Source organism: Mus pahari, chromosome 21, assembly GCF_900095145.1.
Source record: "Mus pahari chromosome 21, PAHARI_EIJ_v1.1, whole genome shotgun sequence".
Lineage (NCBI taxonomy): Eukaryota > Metazoa > Chordata > Mammalia > Rodentia > Muridae > Mus > Mus pahari.
The window spans coordinates 19,181,170-19,204,083 of NC_034610.1; the positions used below are offsets into that span (position 1 = coordinate 19,181,170).

At 48.0% G+C, this 22,914-nt stretch overlaps 1 protein-coding gene across 1 annotated transcript in view; it reads right to left on the reverse strand.

Annotated features, from left to right (window-relative positions):
- Positions 1-18,707, reverse strand: part of Ccnf (cyclin F) — a 26,741-nt gene extending 8,034 nt beyond the window's left edge. Inside the window, exons 1-13 of the mRNA XM_021221184.2 lie at positions 18,638-18,707; positions 16,714-16,868; positions 12,532-12,638; positions 11,302-11,369; positions 10,187-10,380; positions 9,479-9,532; positions 8,858-8,962; positions 8,452-8,529; positions 5,652-5,803; positions 4,370-4,534; positions 1,781-1,904; positions 1,414-1,594; positions 345-432 (exon numbers count right to left, since the gene is read on the reverse strand). Of these exons, the coding sequence (XP_021076843.1) occupies positions 345-432; positions 1,414-1,594; positions 1,781-1,904; positions 4,370-4,534; positions 5,652-5,803; positions 8,452-8,529; positions 8,858-8,962; positions 9,479-9,532; positions 10,187-10,380; positions 11,302-11,369; positions 12,532-12,638; positions 16,714-16,868; positions 18,638-18,653 (1,487 nt within the window). The 5' untranslated portion in view covers positions 18,654-18,707. The remainder of the gene's footprint in view (positions 1-344; positions 433-1,413; positions 1,595-1,780; positions 1,905-4,369; positions 4,535-5,651; positions 5,804-8,451; positions 8,530-8,857; positions 8,963-9,478; positions 9,533-10,186; positions 10,381-11,301; positions 11,370-12,531; positions 12,639-16,713; positions 16,869-18,637) is intronic.
- Between the last annotated feature and the right edge of the window lie 4,207 nt (positions 18,708-22,914).

A 22,914-nucleotide genomic window follows, 5' to 3' on the forward strand; every position in this document is an offset into this window, starting at 1 on the left:
AAAAAAAAAAAAAAAAAAAAAAAAAAAAAAAATTAAAATATTATTGTAACTTTTAAACGTCAGCCCCAGAGAAGACCTTTTTGGCGTGAAACACTGCAAGAAGACATGTGGACTGAGTAACAGTTGCCAAGTGATAAAGCAAAGGTATGATGGTAGAAGCTAGGTCTCATCAGGGAAGCGCATCTTACAGACCCACCCCCACCAGCCTCCTTTCTGGAGACAGGGTCTTGGTACACAGTCTAGGTGTCATGGAGCTGTGACAAGTAGCTCAGAATGACCAGGACTCACACTGTCCCTTAGCCCTCTCCAGTGTTGAGAGAATACAGATTCAGACTTGGACTCACCACTTCTTATGAAGGCTCAGGACACAGGGTACAAGGTCACTATAGGAGAACCCAGTGAGGTCCCACAGCTGAGTGGTCCAGGGCTGTGCTGGGGAGAAAAGCAGGCCAGGATTGTCACAGCACTCCACAATTCCCACAGTTCTGATAGTTCTGTAACATTTACCCAGACTCAGGCTGTTAGTCCCTTTAAAAATACCCTTAATGGCAGGCCAGTAAGATAGATCCATGGGCAAAGGGAATGTGATGTCAAGCCTGATGACAGGACTGATTCCGGGAAGCCACATGGTAGAAGAGGGCCAATGCCTGCAGGTCACGCATCCTCTGACCACGGCATGGAGCATGCACACACATGCACATAGAAATTAAATATAAATGTAAAGTCAAGATTAAAAAAAACTATCTGTGAAAAGACTCCATATAGGGGGCTGGAGAGATTGCTCAGTGGTTAAGAACACTGACTGCTCTTCCAGAAGTCCTGAGTTCAATTCCCAGCAACCACGTGGTGGCTCACAAACATCTGTAATGGGATCCAATGGCCTCTTCTGATGTGCCCGAAGACCTGAAGATAGCAACAATGTACTCGTAATCATAGAATAAATAAATAAATCTTTTAAGAAAGAAAAAGAAAGAAAGAAAGAAAGAAAGAAAGAAAGAAAGAAAGAAAGAAAGAAAGAAAGAAAGAAAGAAAGGACTCCATATAAAATGTACACACTTGAAAAACTATGTTCTGCTTCTGCTAGAACCATCGCCCAGAAACCGCCCAAGTCCCATTTCTTTCTTTTTCTTTTTGGTTTCTCTGTATAGCCCTGGCTGTCCTGGAACTCACTCTGTAGACCAGGCTGGCCTTGAACTCAGAAATCCGCCTGCCTCTGCCTCCCAAGTGCTGGGATTAAAGGCGTGCGCCACCACTACCCGGCTCCAAACCCCATTTCTGATCCATACTGCTACTCTTTCTTCTCCAGGAGGAAGGAGGGAGTGCTTATTTCCTCCCTTCCAACCTCTCTTATCCAAGAACTTTCCCAAAACACCAGGTCACCCCTCCACAGCCCCCAAGAAGGCCTCTCCTTACTCTGCCCATGCATGAGTCTGGCCAGGAGCAGGGCCGCAGAGGCCAGGCGGGCTGGGGCATAGATGGACAGGCTGGTGTGCAGCAGGGTGAGTTCACAGAGGAAGCTGCACAGGTGCTGGGTTCTGGGTGCGACAGGGACCAGTGTCAGCAGGACCTCTTTATAGTCAACCACGGTAGGGATCTAGACAAGAAGGAGGTAAAGGTCATGTCTCAGTCATCGGTGTAACACTGAGGCACAGCCCAGCAGGGGTCTGGCCTAGGTGCCCATGCTGGGGGCCCAAGCTCAGGGTTTCAGGGCAGCTAATGACACACCGCAGCCACGGCTTCCTGGTACTTTCGCTCAAAGGAGAAAGCCAAGCCTACTTACCCGAATCTTCCCTTCCAGGGCGGAGATGATCTCTCCCATCACGCGTACCAAGTCCTCGTATTTATACGTGTTGTCTGTGAGCCACACAGCCTCTCTAATCGTCAGAATCTCTTTGCTGATGAACCTGGAATGTAGAGACAGGCTCTCAGGCCTGAGCTGAGGGGCCACAGCTCAGAGAGCCTCAAGGCAAAAGCATGATGGGCTCACTCCAGACTCAGGCAGCAAAAGGAAGCTACAGAGCAGATACACTCGCTTCTGACTATCAAAGAACATCCCAGGGGTACAAAGAGGGGGTCAAGACAGCATCCACAGACCCAGTAGGACAGGCATGGCTGCAGAGCACAGACAAGAATGTACAAGTGTCAGGTCCCCAGGAAGCCTGGGACAAGTCTCACTGAGTACCTATGGCTCCTCCCAGCACTCCTGCCCCAGCACTACCCTGAACCTCTGCAGTCCAGGGGCTGGCCTTCCCTTCCAGCAGCTCTGATCCCTACATAGTCGAGACATTTTGGTATCTGTTCTCTTGGTCCCCCACCCCTCCATCCAGCTCCCCTCTCCCCTCTTCCTCTCTCATGGCACGGTCTACTCTAGCTGTTCTCGCCTTTATAACCACCGAGGAGCTGTCATGTCCTGATTTTCATCCAAAAAACACCCACGAGTGACACTAATTTAGCTCTATTTCTCTTTATAACTTTACAAATGAGGGTTTTTTTTGGTTTTGTTTGGTTGTGCTGTGGTTCAAAGCCAGACGCAGACTCGCCAAGCTTTTAAACAATCTTCAGCTCCTTGACAACATCTGAGCATAAAGAATGCAAATGTAAGAACAGGTGAGCTGCTGGGAGCAGAGGTGGAGACAAGGGGCCTAGAGCACGGTGGTCTACACATAGCCCTCCCAGTGTTTGGCCACAGGAGTCCTGACTGAGTCCTGACTGTCCCTGAGGCAGGGGGGCAGCCTGTTCTCTGCTGTCCACAAGTACTAACAATCTGAGACACTCTGCTCCAGTGGTCCCACAAGCACCCTCCCCAGCGAATGTGGACTGCTGCTCAACCTTGGCAGAAGGGTCGGCGGAGGCAGCAGCCCCACCAGCTCGCTGAGAAGACCTGGGGTGTGAGTCGGGTCACAGAGACTATCTGAAGAAGGCCTGGGATGTGGTAAGGTCAGATGCTCCCTCCCCCTGAAGCCATAGTCCTCCTCCTGTGATCACGAGACCATGCTTCCTCTAGCTGGCACATGGACACTGGAAGGTGCTACAGTGCCCACATGGCTAACCTGGTAAGGAAGGTGGGCTTGGGACCTTTGGTGGTCACAGGGAGAAGAACCACCCGTGGAGCTCAGAAGGGAGCAAATGTGAGCGGGCTCTTCCATGACCTTCACCCCAGTGGCCTGGATGTTCTGCCCACAGGTTCCTATATGAGTCAGGTTGACCCAAGAGAGTCACGTGGGAAGAAATCTTATTAGATTGCTAAGGGAGGGCCCAGCGCACTGTGCATGGTGCGGCCCCTGGGCTGACGGCTCTGGGCGCTGTAAGAAAGAAGGCCCAGGAAGACATGAGCAAGCCACTAAGCGGCGCCCTCCATGGCCTCTGATCTGAGTTCTTACCTCCAGGCTCCCTCCCCTCAGAGATGAACTGTGACCCGGAAGCACAAGCTGGAAATAACCCTTTCTCCACCAAGCTGCTTTTGATCATGGTGTTTTATCACAGCGATAGGAACCCTAAGACAGTATGCAAGCAAGCCTAGGAAGCAGTTAGCAGAGATGAGAAATGTGTGTCCTAGGAAACAGCAGGCCAAGCTGGGGCCATCAAGTGTAAAAGAGTAAGAAATGCAAACTAATTTTTTTGTTTTTTTGTTTTTTTTGAGACAGGGTTTCTCTGTGTAGCCCTGGCCGTCCTGGAATTCACTTTGTAGACCAGGCTGGCCTCAAACTCAGAAANCCGCCTGCCTCTGCCTCCCAAGTGCTTGGGATTAAAGGCGTGCGCCACCACTGCCCGGCACAAACTACATTTTGAAAAGCACCTTCCACATCGCTTCCAGAGGCAAATCTAAGGTCACAGAAGGCACCGTCTAGGGATATGCAGCTTGGGAAAAAATATAAACTGAACCTATTTGAAAAGCTAGAGCTGCCAGGAACAGGCTGCTGTGTGACACGTGACATTCTGCGGCAGGCTCTGATGGGTGGGGGCTTTGGTGGTGGACTGGAGGGTTCCATCTCAGTGACGGTTTATCTCTGTTGACTGAGGAGGGAGGTGCGAGCCAACAGCTACAACCAACTCTTCCTAGCAACTGTCTGTCATCCTCTGGATCATGGGAAAAGTGTGGTTTAGCTTAGGCCTTCCCAAGTCTGTGCTCTGGGTCCCGAGACTGTGGGGGGATACAGACCCCCAGAAAAAGTATAGTCGACATACAAAGGGTCAACTCTGCCATCCCTCCCTCGCAAAGGACACTGGGATTGAAACTACTGTAGTAACACAACTGAACCAGGTAAGACACTTAAAGAGTCATTTCCCTTAAACATCAGCAACTAGGACTCGGAGGATGGTGGCCTCTGCACCTGGGGGGACCAGCGCATGAGCATCTCAGGCTCCTCACCGGGTACAGATGACCATGCAGGCAATGCCCAGGAGCTGGAGTTTGTATCTGGGGACCAGCCTCCTTCGCAGGTACCGGTCTACACACTCCACAGTCAGGTGAAGACATAGGCTTGTAAAGTCCTTCATTGTGGCAACTTCTACCAACCAGTCGATTAGAATGTACCTGCAGAAAGAGGGCCACCTGTGAAAACTAGGACAAGTGTCACAGCTGCCATTTCTGCCAAGTCTGTTCAGCTTGAGCAAGTGGCCTCATCATTTTGAAACCACTGGTTTACCAACTCCGAGTCGCCCACGGCAACTCCCAGGAGGCTTGGTGGGTTCACACATCTCTGCAGCCTGCGCCCAGACCCCAAAGCCTGTGCATCCCCAGTGTTCACAAATCCAATCAGCCCTCAGCCACCAAAGCACTGGTTGACCTCAACCCCTAGTGCTTATAGGCAGTGGGCAGCACAAGAGGGCTGGGGACAGATCACAGCTCTCAGAACCAGACAGAGGGTTTTGGCTGCTCTGTGTCAGCAAGCACTGTCTGGGCCCCCGGGACAATGTTCTGCAGAGGATCAAAGAGCCAGAAATGCCACTTAAAGTAAGAGCCACTCAATGCCTGCGCTGGTGTTCCCTCATCCAGCACCCCAGATGGGTGTCTAGACACAAGAAGTGTCCCTCTCTACCAGGGAGTTAAAGCCTGGGGACCAAAGCCATAAGAAAATCCCAGGAGAATCTCGTAAGGACACTCTAATAAGCCCAATGCCTCTTTGGGCAAGAGATCCTTGTTGAAAGCTGAGGGGTTAGATCAACAGGAAGCAAGAGGAAACAAAGGTGTAATGACGTGGATTCCTGGGGAGACAGAAGGGGCAGGCTTGTCTCAGCTCAGAGTCATCGTCCTAAGTCGAAGGAGGGATAGGGAGTTGGGCTGAGGTGGCTCACTGTTAGGCCATGTGTGTGGTGATCAACTGTTAACTCCAGCTTCTGAGCCTGGGGTGGGGGCCCCGGAGCAATACAGCCAGCGAGCTCACTGTTAAGTTTGGGTCTCATGCGCATGTACACACGTGTGCGCCCTATATGCATGAAATACCCTGCATACACCCTATATACAGAGAAATGGGGGAAAGTAAAAAAAATATCATTCAACGTGGAGCGGAAATATTTTCTTCATCAAATTACTAAACAGCTCACATGCTCACAGATTGTAATAAGTAGGTAAAGTAATGGCATGTTGCCCAGGGACAGGTAATACAGGCTTTGCTCGCCACCAGGTCAAACACAGCTCTTGAAGGCCTCACCTCATGGTGTCACTGAGCCCCTTCTGCACAGAGAAGATCTGCTGCTTGTTGACGGCCTGGGAGGCCTGGAAGAGCTGGCAGACCGACTCACTGCAGGCCTTCCCTTCCAGTCCAAGCTGGCTTCCACCTGCATAGGCTTTGGCCAGTGCCAGCTATGGGGAGAGACAAAGCAGTCTAAGTCCTGGGCTCTCCGCTCAGAGGGGCTCAGCAGGCAGCCACAAGGCACACGCGGCCTGCTGAGGCTCAGCAGGCAGCCACACGACACACACGGCCTGCTGAGCCTCCTTAGCTGCTCGGCTAAGGGCTCTAGGACTTACGTTTCAAACTAAACTAAACAAATAAATACAAACCTTTATGTATATGAATGTTTTGCCTACGTGTATGTCTGCACCATGGGTGTGCCTGGTGACAAGGAGGGCAGAATAAAGTGTCAGGTCCCTAGAACTGGAGCTACAGATGATTCTGAGTAACCACGTGGCTGATAGGAAATGACCGCAGGTCCTCTTGAAGAGCAGCCGGAGCTCTTAACCACAGGGTATCTCTCCAGTCCCAAGTTTTCTGTTATGAAATGGCGCATCGATGGCCCTGGAGTCAGATGAGGGTGGACTAAGATGTGTCAACATGTAGGGGACACTGCCTGGCACTCACAGACTTCAGATGGTCACTGTCAACAACTTTTACATTTCATCTGTGTTTTCCTAGTTAATTGTAGCTTGGTGTGTACGTGTTTTTATGACCAGCGTTTATTCTCAGCATCTTTCTTATTCCACCTGGCAATATTACTAGTTTTTCCATTTGGAGTGTTTCTGTCTGTTGAGTATTTTGTGGACCATTTGGTTTCCTCCCTGCTAAGTTCCCAGAACAGCTGTGACTTTTGTCTACACGTATCCAAGGACTCTCTCCATATCTAAGGACTCTCTCCAAGGTCTGTACTCACGTGTCACTCATAACAAATACTTCCTCTATTTGACATTCATCAGCAGGAACTACCATCACTAAAAACATCTTGGGTTAGAGAGATGGCTCAGTAGGCTGGGATTCAATTCCCAGCACCCACATGGTAGCTCAGGCTGTCTGTAACTCTAGTACTAGGAGATCTGACTCTTCAGACAACAAGACAAAAGGAATGTACATGCAGGCAAACATCCATATACTTTAAAAAACAAATAAATAAAATCTTACAGATGTTACTCATTATTGACTCAAAAACAGAGAAAAGTTTAAATAGAACACATTAATGAGACAAGTCCCCAATAGCTCATTTAAAGCTGTAGCTCCAAATTCATAAACCTCCTGCCCCAGCCTCTTGAAGACAAAAATTAAGCTCCTATATTTGGCAAATGTTACCCTTTTTAACCTGTTGTTATTTATTTCTTCTTTTCTGAGAATGATCCTCTTTTCTGATTTTGTTTTGAATCACAATATAAGTATTTTTGGAGATAGAGGTTTGTCAAAGGGGTGAAGAGCCACAGGCTGAAAACCTGCTGCTCTAGTCAGTGTCTTAATCAGTGATTGATGGGGGAGGGCCCAGCCCAGTGTGGGTGGGGCCATCCCTGGGCTGGTGGTCCTGGGTGCAAGCCATGAGCAAGCCAGTAAGGAATACCCCATTCACAGCCTCTGCATCAGCTCCTGCCTCCAGGTTCCAGCCCTGTTTGAGTTTCTGGCTTCCTTCAGTGATGTACATGGAAGGGGTAGCCAAATAAACGCTTTCCTCCCCAACTTGATTTTTTGGTCATGGTGTTTCATCGCTGCAATGGTTATATGAGCAACTGAACAGCCACGGTGTGCACGTGGCAGTCAGAGGACATCTTTTGGGACAGCCATATGACTCTTGGAGAGCAAACTCTGGTCATCAGGCTTGGTAACAAATGATGAGCCACCTTACTTTTACCATTTCTGTAAACCTCTGACAATCTTAGACACGAACACAACGTTCTGTGACAGAGATCAGCCGGGACCATCTGTTGATGTTAATTTCTTTCGTACTATTTGAGATGTTGAATATCTACCATCCATGTGGTGGGACAACAAGAACAAGCTCTCCCCGTTGTGGCAGTCTGTGAAGATGGTGTGGATTTGTTCTGCAGCAGCTCCCTCCCACTGCTCAGGATGGAACCGAGGGCCTAGCCTGCAAGTTCTCTACCGTTGCCAAAGCAGGATTTGCTGAACGCTAGTTATAAATTCTCCATTTTCTGCCTGACCGAGTAAGGCCAGAACTAACTAACTAACCAACAGGAGATCCACACGCCCCTCTACCCCCAGGCAGCCTGGCATCTGTTCTCACATAAGTGTGATCTATAGAACAATGTTCCAAAGTGAGGGTTGTGCACTGTGACAGCCGCAGCACCGAGACTTAAAGAGGCTATCGGTAAACCAGCAAGGGGAGAAATGGGCTAAGATAATCAATGAATTTCTGGGGTCTCCTTAAACATTCAGAACTACTAAACTCCTTTAAGATGCTCTAGGGGCCAGAGATAGCTCAGAGGTTTAGGAAAGCTTACTGATCTCACATACAGCCCAGGTTCAACTCCCAGCACCCACATCAGGTGGCTCACAATTGCCTCTAACCCCACTTCCAGGAGAGCCAATGAATGCCCTTTCTGGTCTCCACAGGCATTGCATGCACATGATATGTACATACAGGCAAGTATATGCATGTAAATAAGTTAAAAATTAAAACAAAATAAAAAGACTCAGCTCTAGTCCTGGGCCAATCCCACAGCTTCCCTAGGTTCCCCATTTAAAGTCCAGGCAGCCCTGCCCCAAGGTTCAGAGAAAAGAATCCAGAGCCCGAAGTCACCTGTGCGTCCCAGCAGCCTTTCGTAGCATAGTCCCTGAGTTTCCGGAAGCTGTGGAGGCATCGTCCGGGGTCGGACATCTGTCAACAAGAGAAAATTATCCTCACAGAGCTATGTCCTGAGAGGGACTCAGAACTGCCCCCCAGGTGTCTAAATATCTTCCCCCACACTCTTCAAGTACACTGGCCTCCCTAGCCTTTACCCCAAATAATGGTAGTCTTGGGGGGAGGGGGTAATAGTAGCTCACTAAGCAGAAGCATCCAAACTTCTGAGAACCTAGGACCTGAAAAAGAGGCTCTCCTTTGCTAACCATTTCATCCCAGGCCACAGGAAACTGTACCTATGCGGTCTATCCCAGGGCCACATGAAACCATGCTTGTGGTCTGTCCCACACGAAGCTCCACTTACATCCATCTTTCGGTCACTTTCCCACAGGAGGTATGAGCTGATCAAGCATCCCTGACGAGAAGACTCTTCCAGAAGGCTATGAGCCTGCTTCCTTTTCTCTTCGTCCTGGAGCGAGACCGAGCAGAGAGTTCTTCCTCATCTCCTGCCCAACAGCCTCCCTCTCCCGCTCCTATACCCGAGCAGTCGTACAGAGTGCTGACTGATCATGGCAGGAATGAGGCTGAGAAGTGCCAGTGCTCAGTAACTGACCAGTAGGGTGCCTGGCCTCGGGGCTCTGCTCTGAGCAGCACGGAAGGTGGCAGTGGTAGCTCTCACTGCTCACCCGCCTCCCTGGTCTTGCACATCTTTTGCTGCATTCACTGGAAGCTACCACCTAGCCTACACTTGCCAAAGGGACCCACAGATCACAGAGCCCGAGACAAACCTCAAGGGAGGCGGGAACTCTGCGAGGCCTACGACAGGAGAGCTGGGCTGGCCTGGCACCACCAACACTCAGTTGTCCTGAGTTGTCTGTCCCGTTTACCTCCCTCTGAGGCACTGTGGAGCCCCAGGCTCTCTGCCAAGGACCCACTTCAGGGCAGGGCGTGGCTCTGTATTCACCTCAGACAAAACTCAACTTACCTCAAAAAGATTTAGCACCCTTCCCAAGCAGTGTAGTATGGAAGCTTTATGACTCTTAAAAAAACAAAACAAAAAAAAAAAAACAAGCATGATTCTTGGCAGACATTTCTCCCCAGTCCTGTCTGGGTCTCTACCCCACCACTCCCCAATTTCAGTTTCCAGCTATAGGTGTTTTATTCAGCTTAAATCTTTGGTTTCCAGCCACCAACACGTTCACTAAGATACCCCCCCCTTTTTAAAAAATTTTTCCCCCTCCAGCCCCACTCTGGCTGTATTTATTTCATATGTGTGGATACACTGTCACTGTCTTCAGACATAGCAGAAGAGGGCATTGGATGCTCATTACAGATGGTTGTAAGCCACCATGTGGTTGCTAGGATTTGAACTCAGGACCTTCGGAAGAGCAGTCAGTGCTCTTAGCCGCTGAGCCATCTCTCCAGCCCACTAAGATAACTTCTACCAAGTCAGTTCAAGATGCTTCTCCTACAACTACCCCCCCTGTCTTCTTTTCAGGAGCACTATAGACAGAACCCGGGGCTTCCCGAATGCTGGGTGAAAGCTCTCCCCTGAGCTGAAGCCCGGCCCCACACTCGGTCTTTGGCACCTCTGCCTTGACTTTAAACGGCCCAGGGAACGTGCTTCAGAGTGTCCCACTGGGGCACTAACTGGACTTAGAGATGCTGTGTCCCAGGTCTCACCGGGACTTACTCTCTGTAACTGACACTCCGCCCGGAGGCTGTCATGAACCACAGCCTTGCAGCAGCTTCCGGACACTGACCACGGTGGGCGGATGAAGAGCCAGATGAAGGGCTCAGAGCCCGTATTCAGTCTCTCAGCCATACTGAAGAAGCGAGAGGCCTTCAGGCCGTTCACTTCCGCGCAGGCCTCGTCCGACACAGACACTGTGGGAGAAACAGGGCAAGGCCGTGATGTGTCTGGGGGATGGGAAGCAGGGAGCTCCAGTCTCTGTCGAAGTCTGAAAGCATAAGCGGCCACACTGCAAAGCTTTGGACAGAAGAGCTTTGCGGGGCGGGGCTCCAATTCTCTAAGACCCCCTTCTGGGATCCTTCAGGAAGCCTGGATTCTGACCCTCAAAGGGATGGTGGCTCCCACATCCTCCACCTTCCTCCTCGAGGGAAATGACCCTGCGAATGATGGGAAGGAAAGGTCCTCTTAAGGATGAGAATATTCTAAATGAGAACAGCAATGGTTGAACCACCTTAGGAAAATACATAAACACACCGACAACCATGAACTTCGCATAGTGCGGGTACAAGAAATGATGTCTGGGTATGGTCAACTGTCGGGGGTAGGGTAGAGTAGGGACCTCAGTTCTCCTCAGTCTGGAAGAGGCCACCAAGGACAGGGACTATAAGCAAGACAGCAGATCGTTAAGCTGTAGGCAAATGGTATTCTATACTCTAAATGCTATACATCTTGCCGACCAGGACAGCACGGAAGCCCATTTCTCAGCTGTCTTTTATGGACCAGCTGGTCTTGGGGCTAAAGATGCCCATGGGACCATGGCTGCCTGTGGCTCCACCCTGAAGAATGGGGATGCTGCTTTCTTCCCAAGCTTCACAGGAAGCTACCCACGTTCATGCGGAAGCCTTGGTGGTACCTGGCCCGATTTGCCTGAGCACCGCCTATTCTGGAGCTCTGCTCAGTCATCCTTTGCTGATTCATACTAGGAAAGGGGGTGACAAGTGTCAAGGGCAGACATAGGGCTGACCAGCAGCAGGATCTAAGCTGCCAAGTCACGGAAGGGCTGAAGGCGTCTGCTTAACTCAAATTCCAACACATGCAGGGTCTTCAGGACTTACGGCCTTCATTGTAGAGGTAGGCAATCCCCAACTTCACAGCAGCTTCAAAATTTCCCTTTTCAGCAGCCCTAAGGCGGTCAGAGCATAAACCACATCATTTTAGGTAATAAAAGGTCATTTGACAATCACAGCCCTTAATGTTGAAAAGTTTATTTTCTGATTGAATTTTTTTTCATGACATGTAATTGATTACTGTTTATTGATTGCACGCTACAATGTGGATGAACCCTGGCCCCTTTGCCAATCACAAAAGGTCAAGTACTTATGATCTGTTTACATGGGATGTCTACAACTGCCAACTCCAAAGACAGAAGACAGTTAACAAGATTGCCAAGGGCTTGTGGGCTTCAGGGAGACAGGACCATGCCTGCTAAACAGTAAAGGATTTTTTTTAGGATAAAAAAAAAAATGATATAAGTTAGACAGTGTTCATTTTGTACAGCTGTGAATACACTAAAAACCAAGTTCCACCTGAAACTCCAGTTCAAGAGGATCCGGCGCCCTCTACTGGCATCCGTGGGCATTGCATACTGGCAGTGCAAATACACACAAACACACATGCATGCATAAAAAATAAATAAATCTTAAATATATATATATAAGTATTATCCAGAAGCAACTCAAGCATGGCATACTCTAACTGGAGGTATCTACCTGCACTTCACTAGCAGCTCTAATAGATAAGGGTCGGGGAAGTAAGTGCTCAGGAGGAAATCCTGTCCTGACTTAGTTTCTCAATGGTGATAAGCAAAGGCTCAAGCTCAGCCCCCTGTCCCAAGGACATGTTCTGGGGCTACTAGGGGTCTCAGACAGTGGGCCTGGTCACTGGCAATGGGGCCACAGATTATAGGTTTGCCCCATCTGGTCCTCTCAGTCACGACTACAGTGGGGGCATGAGTCATTCCGTGACCAATATATCAGAACTGAAATTACTGTTTTCAACAAAAGGAAAAGAAAGCAGAATGCGGCTTCCATGAGGAGGTGACTCACATCTGAGTCAATCAGGAATAATCACAAGCCAAGTGGAACCCTCTGGAAATAGGGCAGGCAGAGGAAGGCAACAGCTGGAAGCAGGGGGCCTCAATGGGTGAGCTCTCCAGTTTCGGGTCTCTTTCAGGGCATGAGAGCAACAGGAAAACAAATCCTGAATCAGGTCCTGGGACACACAGGCCAGCACACAAACACCGCCAAAGGCTGAAGGAGATCAACACTCTTAAAACAAAGGCATACCTTTCAAAGAGCTTCAGGTTCTGCGGAGAAGGCCACAGCTCTTGGAAGCTGGCAGATGCCCACACGCTGGCATGGTTGTCCACCAGGTACTTGAGGTGGGAGTGGACCTGCAGAGCAAACAAAGTCACGTGAGAATAACTGAGGGACTCCCCAAATCCTTGTTCCTGGAGACTTCTGGATATGGGACACACGGAGACATGTCAGTCTCGGCACGGTAAAGAACTCAACTTCCATGTATGAAAATAAAGACTGCTTTGCACAGAGATAAGAAGCCAGAAAAGAGTTCCTCTGATGTTCTGAGGCGGGAGGAAAAGACCTGTGCTAAGAAAGAGATGAACCTGGCATGGTAGTTCACACCTTAGTACTCACTGGAGGCAGGCAGGGGCAGGCAGCCAGCCAGGCCAGAGGGTAATGTCTCTGTCCAAGGGAGGGAGAGCAGAAAGGAAGATAGCTTTGCAAAGAACTGGGGAAACGGGCTGGTGCCAGGCAGGACAGAAATCTGGCTTGTGCTGGGCAGTGGTGGTGACCTGCACAAGCGGTGGTCTATAATGCAAGTTCACATCAGCAAAGCCTAGAGAGATGTCTCAACAAATAAAGGGGAAGGGAAGGGGAAGGGGACATGGCTCTTGCGTATCCCAACGAAAGTGAGCATGGCTTATCCTTTAAAAGCCAAGTGTGGCACTGGTCACCACGAAGCAGACACCAACTTTCTAAAGGCCTTTATGCCTAACGACTCCAGCTGTCTATCAAGCTGTCGGGGCTGACACTTTCAGGAATATTGATAACCTCAACAATACTTTTTAAAACACAAGGAACATCAGGATCACCCTAATCTACAACACACTTTTAAAACATAGATATGTCACATAACAAGCTGGGCATGGTGACTCTAGCCATCCCAGCATTCTGGAGGCTGAGGCAGGGGAATGGTCATGAGTTTTAAGCCCTGCTGTGCTACAGGAAAGCTGTCTGGGGAGATGGGGAAGCAGCACTTCACATTCTGAGTTTCCACTGTGAGCCCAGGGTTCCAAAAACTGCACAACAGCCCAGACATGGCCTCAAATTCCTATATAGAAAACACTTACTGGGCAGTGGTAGTGCAAGCCTTTAATCCCAGCACTCGGGAGGCAGGGACAGGTAGATCTCTGTGAGTTCAAGGGTAGCCTGGTTTATAGAGTGAGTACCAGGATAGCCAGAGCTACCCAGAGAAACCCTGTAGAAAGAAAGAAAGAAAGAAAGAAAGAAAGAAAGAAAGAAAGAAAGAAAGAAAGAAAGAAAGAAAGAAAGAAAGAAAGAAAGAAAGAGGAGGGAGGGCGGGCGGGCGGGCGATCAAGCGAAAGAAAGGAAGGAAGGAAGGAAGGAAGGAAGGAAGGAAGGAAGGAAACAAATGGGTTTTGTTGTGGTTTTGTTTGTTTTGTTTTAAGATAGCCACAGCATGTTGTCTGCAGCACAACTGGAACCGTGGATCACATAACTGAACAGAGCTGCAGACAACTTGGCAACTGTGAAAGACTTCTGAACACGCAAAAATCCAGACGTGATTGAATGAGGTGCTTCTGACATAATGTATCCCACTTCACTGCAGAATCAACCCACAACAAACACGCACTACACATAAACAACACACAAACGTGCACCAAGCAGTGTTGCCAACACAGCTGCAATGCACACTGCCTGAAACACCTTGGCAGACTGGTGTGCAAGCAGTTTTCTGCTCAAATACAGTCATTGAATTCTGACACATAGACTCTCCCTATTCCCCGACACCATTCCCCAGCGTGCGAGCATAAACTCCCCAGGTTATAGTCTTAGAATATTTGATTCTTAAAGTTGCTCTTGAAGTTGCTGACTCCAGTTTCATGGGAGAAAAACAGATAACTGAAGGGACAAGAGAGGTGGCTCAGTGTTCAGGCCCCTGGCTGCTCTTGCAGAGGACCTGTGTTTAGTTCTCTGGCACCTACACGGTGGTTCAGAATCATCCCTATCTCAGGTTCCAGAGGACCCAATGACACCTCCCTAGGCAGGAGGACACATACAGATTCATGTGTACACATACAGATATGCAGGCAAAAAATACATAAAATAATGTATATTTTAAGTGCTGTTTAAATTGCTAAATAAATAACTCTGAAATGGCCTTAAACATATTTTTGCCTTTTTTTTTTTTTTTTTTGATACAGGCCTCTCTGTAGCTTGGCCTGTTCTAGAACTTGCTATGTGTAGACCAGACTAGCCTCAAATCGACAGAGATCCTCGTGCTGTCTCCAAGTGCCGCACCACCAGACTCAGCTCTTCTTGGACATTTAAGAATTCTTGGGCTGGAGAGATAGCTCAGCGGTTAAGAACACTGACTGCTCTTCTGAAGGTCCTGAGTTCAAATTCCAGCAACCATCCGTAATGAGATCTGACGCCCTCATCCAAGGCATCTGAAGACAGCTTCTGTACTTACAAATAATAAATAAATAGTCTTTAGGCCAGAGCAAGCAGGGCAGAAGAGAAAAGCGTCTGAAGACAGCTACAGCGTACTTACACATAAATAAATAAATAAATAAATAAATCTATCTTTTTTAAAAAAAAGGAATTCTTATTAGCACTATTTTACTCTTCTTTATTTAATTTTAATATTCATGTGGTATATGTATGTATGAGTTATGGGTATACATACACCACAGTGTGTGTGTGGAAGTGGGGGAAAATTTTCCTGGGTTGGTTCTTTCTTTTACTGGGGTGATAGGCATGAATCACCATGTCTAGTTCATGACTTTTTTTCCTTTTAAAAATCTTATATGGGGATTGGAGAGATGGCTCAGTGGTTAAGAGCACTGACTGCTCTTGTAGAAGTCCTGCGTTCAATTCCCAGCAACCACATGGTGGCTTGCTGCCATCTGTAATAGGACCTGACACCCTCTTCTGGTGTGTCTGAAGACAGCTACCGTGTACTCATATACATAAAATAAATATTTAAGAAACAAAAAACACTTAAAAAAATCTTATATAGGCATTTTGCCCACTTGAATGTATATGCAGCACATGTGTGCTTGGAGCCTGAAGAGACAAGAAGAACTATGAGATTCCCCAGATCTGGAGTTCCAGTCGGTATGAGCCTCTGTGTGGGTGCTGGGAATTGAACCCTGGTCCTCTGGAATAGTGATCAGTGCTTGTAACTGCTGAGCCATCTCCCCACTGTCTTCTTGAGATGCAAATTTTATGGCAATAAAAGGGTCTTCTTCTCTTGAAGTAAACATTGCAACGAGTTGTGTCAAATCTCAGTATGTAGGCCTTATAGCTGAACCGTCTTCAAACACTTACTACAGCATTACCATGCTGAACAGGCATGGTGCCGAAGGCCTGTAATCCCATCTCATGAGCGGTAGAAGCAGGGGGATCAGGAATTCAAAGTCATTCTTGGCTAAACAGGCACTTTTGGACCATGCCGAACTAAGTAAGACACTGTCGAAGACACTGTCACTAAGTAAGGAAGAGCAGGTTAAATGGTCGATGGGAATCCCAACAGTGCAGAGGTAAAAGGAGGATCAGAAGTTCAAGATCAGTCATTATTAACTTGAGATTCTATTTCAATCAATAAATCAATCAATTAATAAAACCACTCTTGGGGCTGGAGAGAGAGCACAGCAATGAAAACCGCTGGCTGTTCATCTAGAAGACCAGGGCTCAATTCCCAGCATCCCATAAAACAGCTGATAAGCTTTGGAAATTCAAGTCCCCAGGAATCAAACGCCCTCTTCTGGCCTTTGCAGGTTCTGCACACGCATGGTGTATACAGACATGCAGATAAAACAATGATATACATAAAAATAAAAAAAAATAATAAGATAAAACCACGCAATTTTCTTGCAACAAAGTTTAATGTTGACATTTAAAAACATGCAATCTGGAGCTGGAGAGATGACTCAGCGTCAAGAGCTCTTCCAAAAGACCTGGGTCAATTCTCAGCATTCACATGGCAGCTCACAATTGTGTGTAACTCCAGTTCCAGGGGATCTAACACCTTCACACAATCATACATGCAGGCAAAATACCAATGCATAGGAAATTTAAAAAACTATACATACACACACACACACACACACACACACACACACACACACACAAATGTACACAAGATCTTTACAGTATAACCAATAACACTAGGATTGGTATTGTTTCCATATGGTAACTTACAGCTCGGACAGCAAGGATGTCCCCAACAGAAAGCCATTTTAGGATATGAAAGAGTACATCTTCTGGGAGACTCAAGATGGTTACGTTCCTGGGTCTTCTTTTGATTTTCCGTTTAGTGGGATAACAGAAACACTTGGCACACCTACAGTGGACCACTTAAAGGGAAAAATAAATTCATAAGCCTTGGTGAGTTAAAAAGTTGTATCTAAAGATGATTTAATAGTTACTGTCCTCTATTCACACAAGAGACTAGTTTTAAAATTAAATAAAGTGTACCATATGAATTACTTAAGATACCACCATTCCTTTTATAGCCAATAAATATTCAGGGAGAATATCAGGTAACATGTAACTGGGATGTTGGAAACTTTCTAATCCAAGATCTACGTGGCAACCAGAACTGGAGAAAGCAGCCAATACCGATGAACATTCATGATGTTTTCCTTGAACTGGACTCAAGAAAGTACTTTTGGGGCCAAGAAATTGCTCAGCAGTGAAGGCTAGCTCACAACCAGTCAGTAAGATCCCCTGGACTTTTGCTGTATATTTTTGCTTAAGATGGCGTCCTCTGTAGCCCAGGCTGGCCTCAAATTCACTAACACAGCTGAGGCTACCGTTGAACTCCTGATCCCCCTGCCAAGTACTGCATTCTAAGTGTTAGTCACTATGGCCAGCTTACATTGTCTATATTTGTACACATGACTAACAGCATACCGTTGAGTATGTACCAAGGGACTTCCATAGCATTGTAGGCTGTTCTGTAGAAAATGGAGTCCAGATCCATCCCAGAGCAGGTCTCAGCTTGGCAGATGGTCAGAGCTGCCCAGTCCCCAAACCCAGGGGTCTGCCACACTCAGCTTACAGTGACGATCACACCTTCTTAACGCTGTGAACCCTTTAATACACTCAGTTCCTTGTGCTGCAGTGACCCCCAACCATAAAATAACTTCACTGCTACTTCATAACTGTAATTTTGCTACGGCTACGAATCTTAATGTAAATATCTGATATGCAGGATGTCTGATATGCAACTCCTGTGAAAGGTCCTGTGACTCCTCCCTAATGGAGTCGCACCTCACATGTTGAGAACTCAGGCACACAGCAACTGGACCCAGACATGCTCTTCAGATGAGCTCTCTTCCCTCTCCCACAGTGGGTTGTTCCAATATTTACTTCAGCAGTCCATTCTTCATTCAATGCCTATGGCTTTTTCCCATATTTCACAAAGGGCCCCCACATCACTCTCCGTAAGGTCCTGTCTTCCTGCCTATAACTGCTCCTATCTTTCTACCTATTTTTCCTCCTCACACTGAAGCAAAAGTGGCTGTTCCCCGGGCCTTGATAAAGCTTTCCATCAGGAGGTTTCTAAAGAGACTGTCCACTCCCAAACTCTTCACCTGAGTCTTACTGTAAACCAAATTTACAGCAAAGGCCAAATGTATACCCAGAGAGCTATAATTCCCAAACATTCTATGGATATTATCATAACAGTTTATTGACTCATGTGCTCTAGAGCAGAAAACTGGAGGTGTTTAACCAAGTGAACTCGCACCCCCAGGTCGTGAGACGTTTTCAAGGGGCAGATCCTGTTGCCTCAGCCAACCCTCAGGTGATCAAGCCGCCCACAAGAGTCCGGACAGGACCTGATATCGCTCTTTATCATGTGGACTGCCCAGGACTTCACAGAGAAGTGAAATCGCAGTTTGCTAGGTAGAGAACCTAAATAGCCCTGGGTAACAGGAGAGGCATAGGCGCCGGGCGGGCATTTAAACCGCGCGGGCGGGTTCGCAGTCGGGGATCCGTGCCTACCCCGTGCTTTGGGGGATGCGACGCGCCCTCCCGGGTCATAGGGGCCCGAGTCCACACTCCTCCGGCCTCCGTTCCATATGACCCATCGCCTACCCGGCTCCCGCCAGCCACTCACCACCGCCGCTCCCCATCGCCGAGCTCCCTCCAGTGCCGCCTTAGACCGCTCTCAAGCGCGCCCGCGCCCGGGGCAAGTGCACGGAGCGCCTCACGCAGGCGCGGACCCCACCCCCGCCCCGTTTTCAAACGCGCCGGGAGCTCCTACTGGTAGGACCTCAGAGTTACGCCCCCCAGATCACTAGCCTCGCCTACCCCGCAGGTTCTGGGCACTTGTGATTGGCTACATCAGGACGCGAATTCAAATGCTGGCTGTCTATTGGCTTATCGCTCGCGGTTGACCCGCCTTCTCCGGTGGGCGGGGGACGGAGTTGCTCAGCTGGCGCCGGCGGGCTATCCTAAAAAGCCCGCCGGGAGGCAGAGAGGACTGGTCTTCTCCCTCCAAGACTTGTCCTGCCGTCGGGAGTTGGTCGTGGCTACTACCTGTCCCTCCCACGCGAGCTTCCGGCCGAGGAGACTGCATTTGGAGGCGCCAACTCAAACACAGATGTGGAGATTGCTGAAGCAGGGCTCCGATGCGGGGCGGCCACAGTCAGTCAGCTGAGCGATGTGTTCACTCGTGTTCACCTTCCGTCTTCTCATGAGATGATCTGTCGAGAGAAGACAAGTAGTCTCTTGAGGGTGGACCGCAAGGAATAGGCCCAGGCTTATCCCCACAGCTTGGATCGGCCTTCATGCCCTCCCCAAAGCCTGCATGCTCACTGTATCTGACCTGTGCTGGAAGCTGGGTAGCAAGACCTCCTGTGGGTCTGAGACAGTTCATAGGGAATGGCTGTTCACGGCACAGAATATTAGAGAACCCTAATGACCCGTTAGACTTGGGTTACTTGGGACAGAAGCGCTGTTTTCAGAATTTGCTTTTGGTAGCCCCTGGAAGGTATTAAAAAAACTAAATCCAGCAATGAACAAACCCGCTGTCAATCACATTTCAGTATCCATAACAATCTCTCTGGTCCCCTGGTTAATCAGAGTTACAAAGTCATCAGTTGATCAGTTGTATTGTTTTTTTCTCTACCTTGTTTTGTATCCTGCTCAGTTTCTATTATTTATTTGGAGGCAGGTTTTGTTGGTTCTGATAAAGGATCTCCCGATTCCCTGGTTAGCTTCAGCTAACTGACACTGCTTAGAGTCATCTGAGGGAGACTCAGTTGTATGATTGCCCATATCAGACTGGTCTGTGGCCATGTCTGTGAGGGATTGGTATGATTGATGACTGAGAGGGTTCAGCCTCTCATCACCTCTGGTGGCACCATTCCTAGGTAGGTGTGTCTAGGCTATATAAGAAAGCTAGCTGAGAGCTGGTTTTGGTGGCTCACGCCTTTAATCCCAGCACTCGGGAGGCAGAGGCAGGCGAATTTCTGAGTTCGAGGCCAGCCTGGTCTACAGAGTAAGTTCCAGGACAGCCAGGGCTACACAGAGAAACCCTGTCTCAAGAAAAAAAAAAAAAAAAAAAAAGAAGAAGAAGAAAGCTAAGCTAGCTGAGGATGAGCCAGACAGCACTGGTCCACCGTCTTGCCTTGATTGAGCTCCTGCTCTGACTTCCTTCAGTAATGGATGGGTTGTGACCTAGAAGTGTAAGACAAATTGTTTTTGGTCCTGTTGTTTGTTACAACGGAAAGCAAACTAGAAACCCCACGTAGCCCAGGCTGACCTATAACTTGAGGTCTCTCCTGCTTCAGCTTCCCGAGTGTTGGATTACAGTTAGGTACCACTTCTGTCACGTTTGAAAATGCTTGGCCCAGGGAGTGGCACTATTAGAAGGTGTGTTCCTGTTGTAGGTGTGTCACTGTGGTATGGGCTTTTAGACCCTCCTCCTAGCTTCCTGGAAGCCAATATTCCTCAAGCAGCCTTCAGATGAAGATGTAGAACTCTCAGCTCCTTCTGCACCATGCCTGCCTGGATGCTACCATGTTCTCGTCTTGATGATAATGGACTGAACCTCTGAACCTGTAAGCCAGCCTCAGTTAAATGTTGTCCTTATAAGAGTTGTGCTGGGCTCTTCTCTACCCTTCTACCCGCTTTACTGCCCCCCCACTCCCGCATAATAAACCTCTCCCACGTGGAACACCTTGAAAAAAAAAAAAAAAGAGTTGTGCTGGAGCTGGGCCTGGTGGCACAGGCCTTTAATCCCAGCACTCAGGAAGCAGAGGCAGGCGGATCTCTGAGTTCGAGGCCAGCCTGGTCTGCAAAGTGAGTTCCAGGACAGCCAGAGCTATACAGAGAAACCATGTCTCGAAAAACCAAAAAAAAAAAAAAAAAAAAAAAAAGAGTTGTGCTGTTATGGCATCTGTTCACAGCAGTAAAATCCTAAGACAACTTCACTTGGCCAGAATATTTTTTTAAAGATTTATTTATTTACTTATGTATTATATGTAAGTACACTGTAGCTGTCTCCAGACACTCCAGAAGAGGAGTCAGATCTTGTTAAGGATGGTTGTGAGCCACCATGTGGTTGCTGGGATTTGAACTCAGGACCTTCGGAAGAGCAATCAGTGTTCTTACCCGCTGAGCCATTTCACCAGCTCCCCCCCCCCTTTTTTTTTTTTTGGGCCAGAATATTTTTTATGTTTTAGGAACCAAGTGTTCTCTTGGCTGTAGATCTTATCATGGCTTGCCTCCTGGTCCTACCACTGCTGAACCCCTATGGCTAAGAGCTACTCCACCAGAGAATGGGGTATACCCATCCCCATTGGGCTTCAAGGGATGAGAAATCTCAGGAAAGTCAGCTCTTGGGAGCTGAGGATCCATGTATTCCAGGGAGGCACAGACCACACCCAAGCAGCAGTTTCCAAACACAAACCAAATGCAAAGAGATCTATTATTAAGCAAGGCAAAGAGAGATAAGCTGGCTGAATCTGAATTGGGCAGACACTGTAGCACATAGCTTTGTTTGTTTGTTTGTTTTTGTTTTGTTTTGTTTTTTCAAGACAGGGTTTCTCTGTGTAGCCTTGGCTGTCCTGGAACTCACTTTGTAGACCAGGCTGGCCTCGAACTCAGAAATCCTCCTGCCTCTGCCCCCCCCCCCAAGTGCTGGGATTAAAGGCGTGTGCCACCACAGGTAAGAGGAAAAAAGGTAGAGGTCTGTGTTAGAATGAGCTAGGACATGTTTTTTAAGTTCTGATTGGGCATTTTAACTAGGTTAGTCAAAGTAATGAATTTAGATTGCTGGTCCTTGTGTTTTGACAGTTGGAATTTGGTGGTCAGTCTCAGGAATGAGACAGGCAGAGCAAAGTGTCAAATAATCAAATGGACCTTGGGGGGGGGGGTCGTAGCTTGAGGAATGTGATCTAACAGTTTAGCAAGGGAGAGAGGAGGGGAAAGGGCAAATCCGTGGGTGTCACGTTTGCCACGCTCGAGCCTGCTAGAGCCCTTCAAGGATTACTTAATGAAATGTTAGTTGACAGCCTGGGGATGAGGAAGACTCCAGGATCGCAGGCTACAGAGGGCAAAGTGTGCAAAAGTTAAGTAGTAGGGGGTCCTGGGGGACCTCGCAGATTGGGAAGAGGCTGAAGGGAGCATGACATGCGGGAGAGCCCAGGGAAATCTCCATTATGAAGGATCTCGGAATAACGTGGAGTTAAGGATCAAGAAGCCATCTCGTATGGCAGACAGGTTTCATGGACGGCTGAGAAGACCCCTGCAGTGTTTGAATGTTCTATAGACATCTGTCAAGTCCGTTTTAGTTTTCTATTTTTCTATCAAGATGATCTTCAAATTGGGATGAGAAGAGTCTAGAATTTATCCACTACTGTCATCCTGGGGTTAATCTGTGCCTTTGTATTTAGTAGTATTTATTTTATAACATTGGGTGCACCTGTGTTTGGGGCTTTTGTTTAGAAGTGTAGAGGTTTGGTTTTGTTTTGTTTTGATGCCCCTTAATCAGTAGGAAGTGACCTTGACTATTTTTTCCACAAGTTTTGGTTGAAGTCTATTTTGTCAGGTGTTAGGCCAGCGCCTCCTGCTGGCTCCCTCCGTGCATCTGTTCGGACTGTTCCAATCCTTTCACTGTCAGGTACTGTCTGTCTTCTATGGTGAGACTGGTTTCTCAGGCAGTAAATAAATGCTTCCTGTCTTCAGATCCAATCTACTGATCTGAGTAGAAAGTTAGTTGTAATTAAAGGGTGTGTGTTGGTTTCTGTCTTCTTTCTGATTTTGTAATGTGTGATTACTCCTCCTCTTGCTTTTAATTACCATTCTATCATGGTTTATTTCTTTTAAAAATATTTTATTAAGCCGGGCATGGTGGTGCACGCCTTTAATCCCAGCACTCGGGAGGCA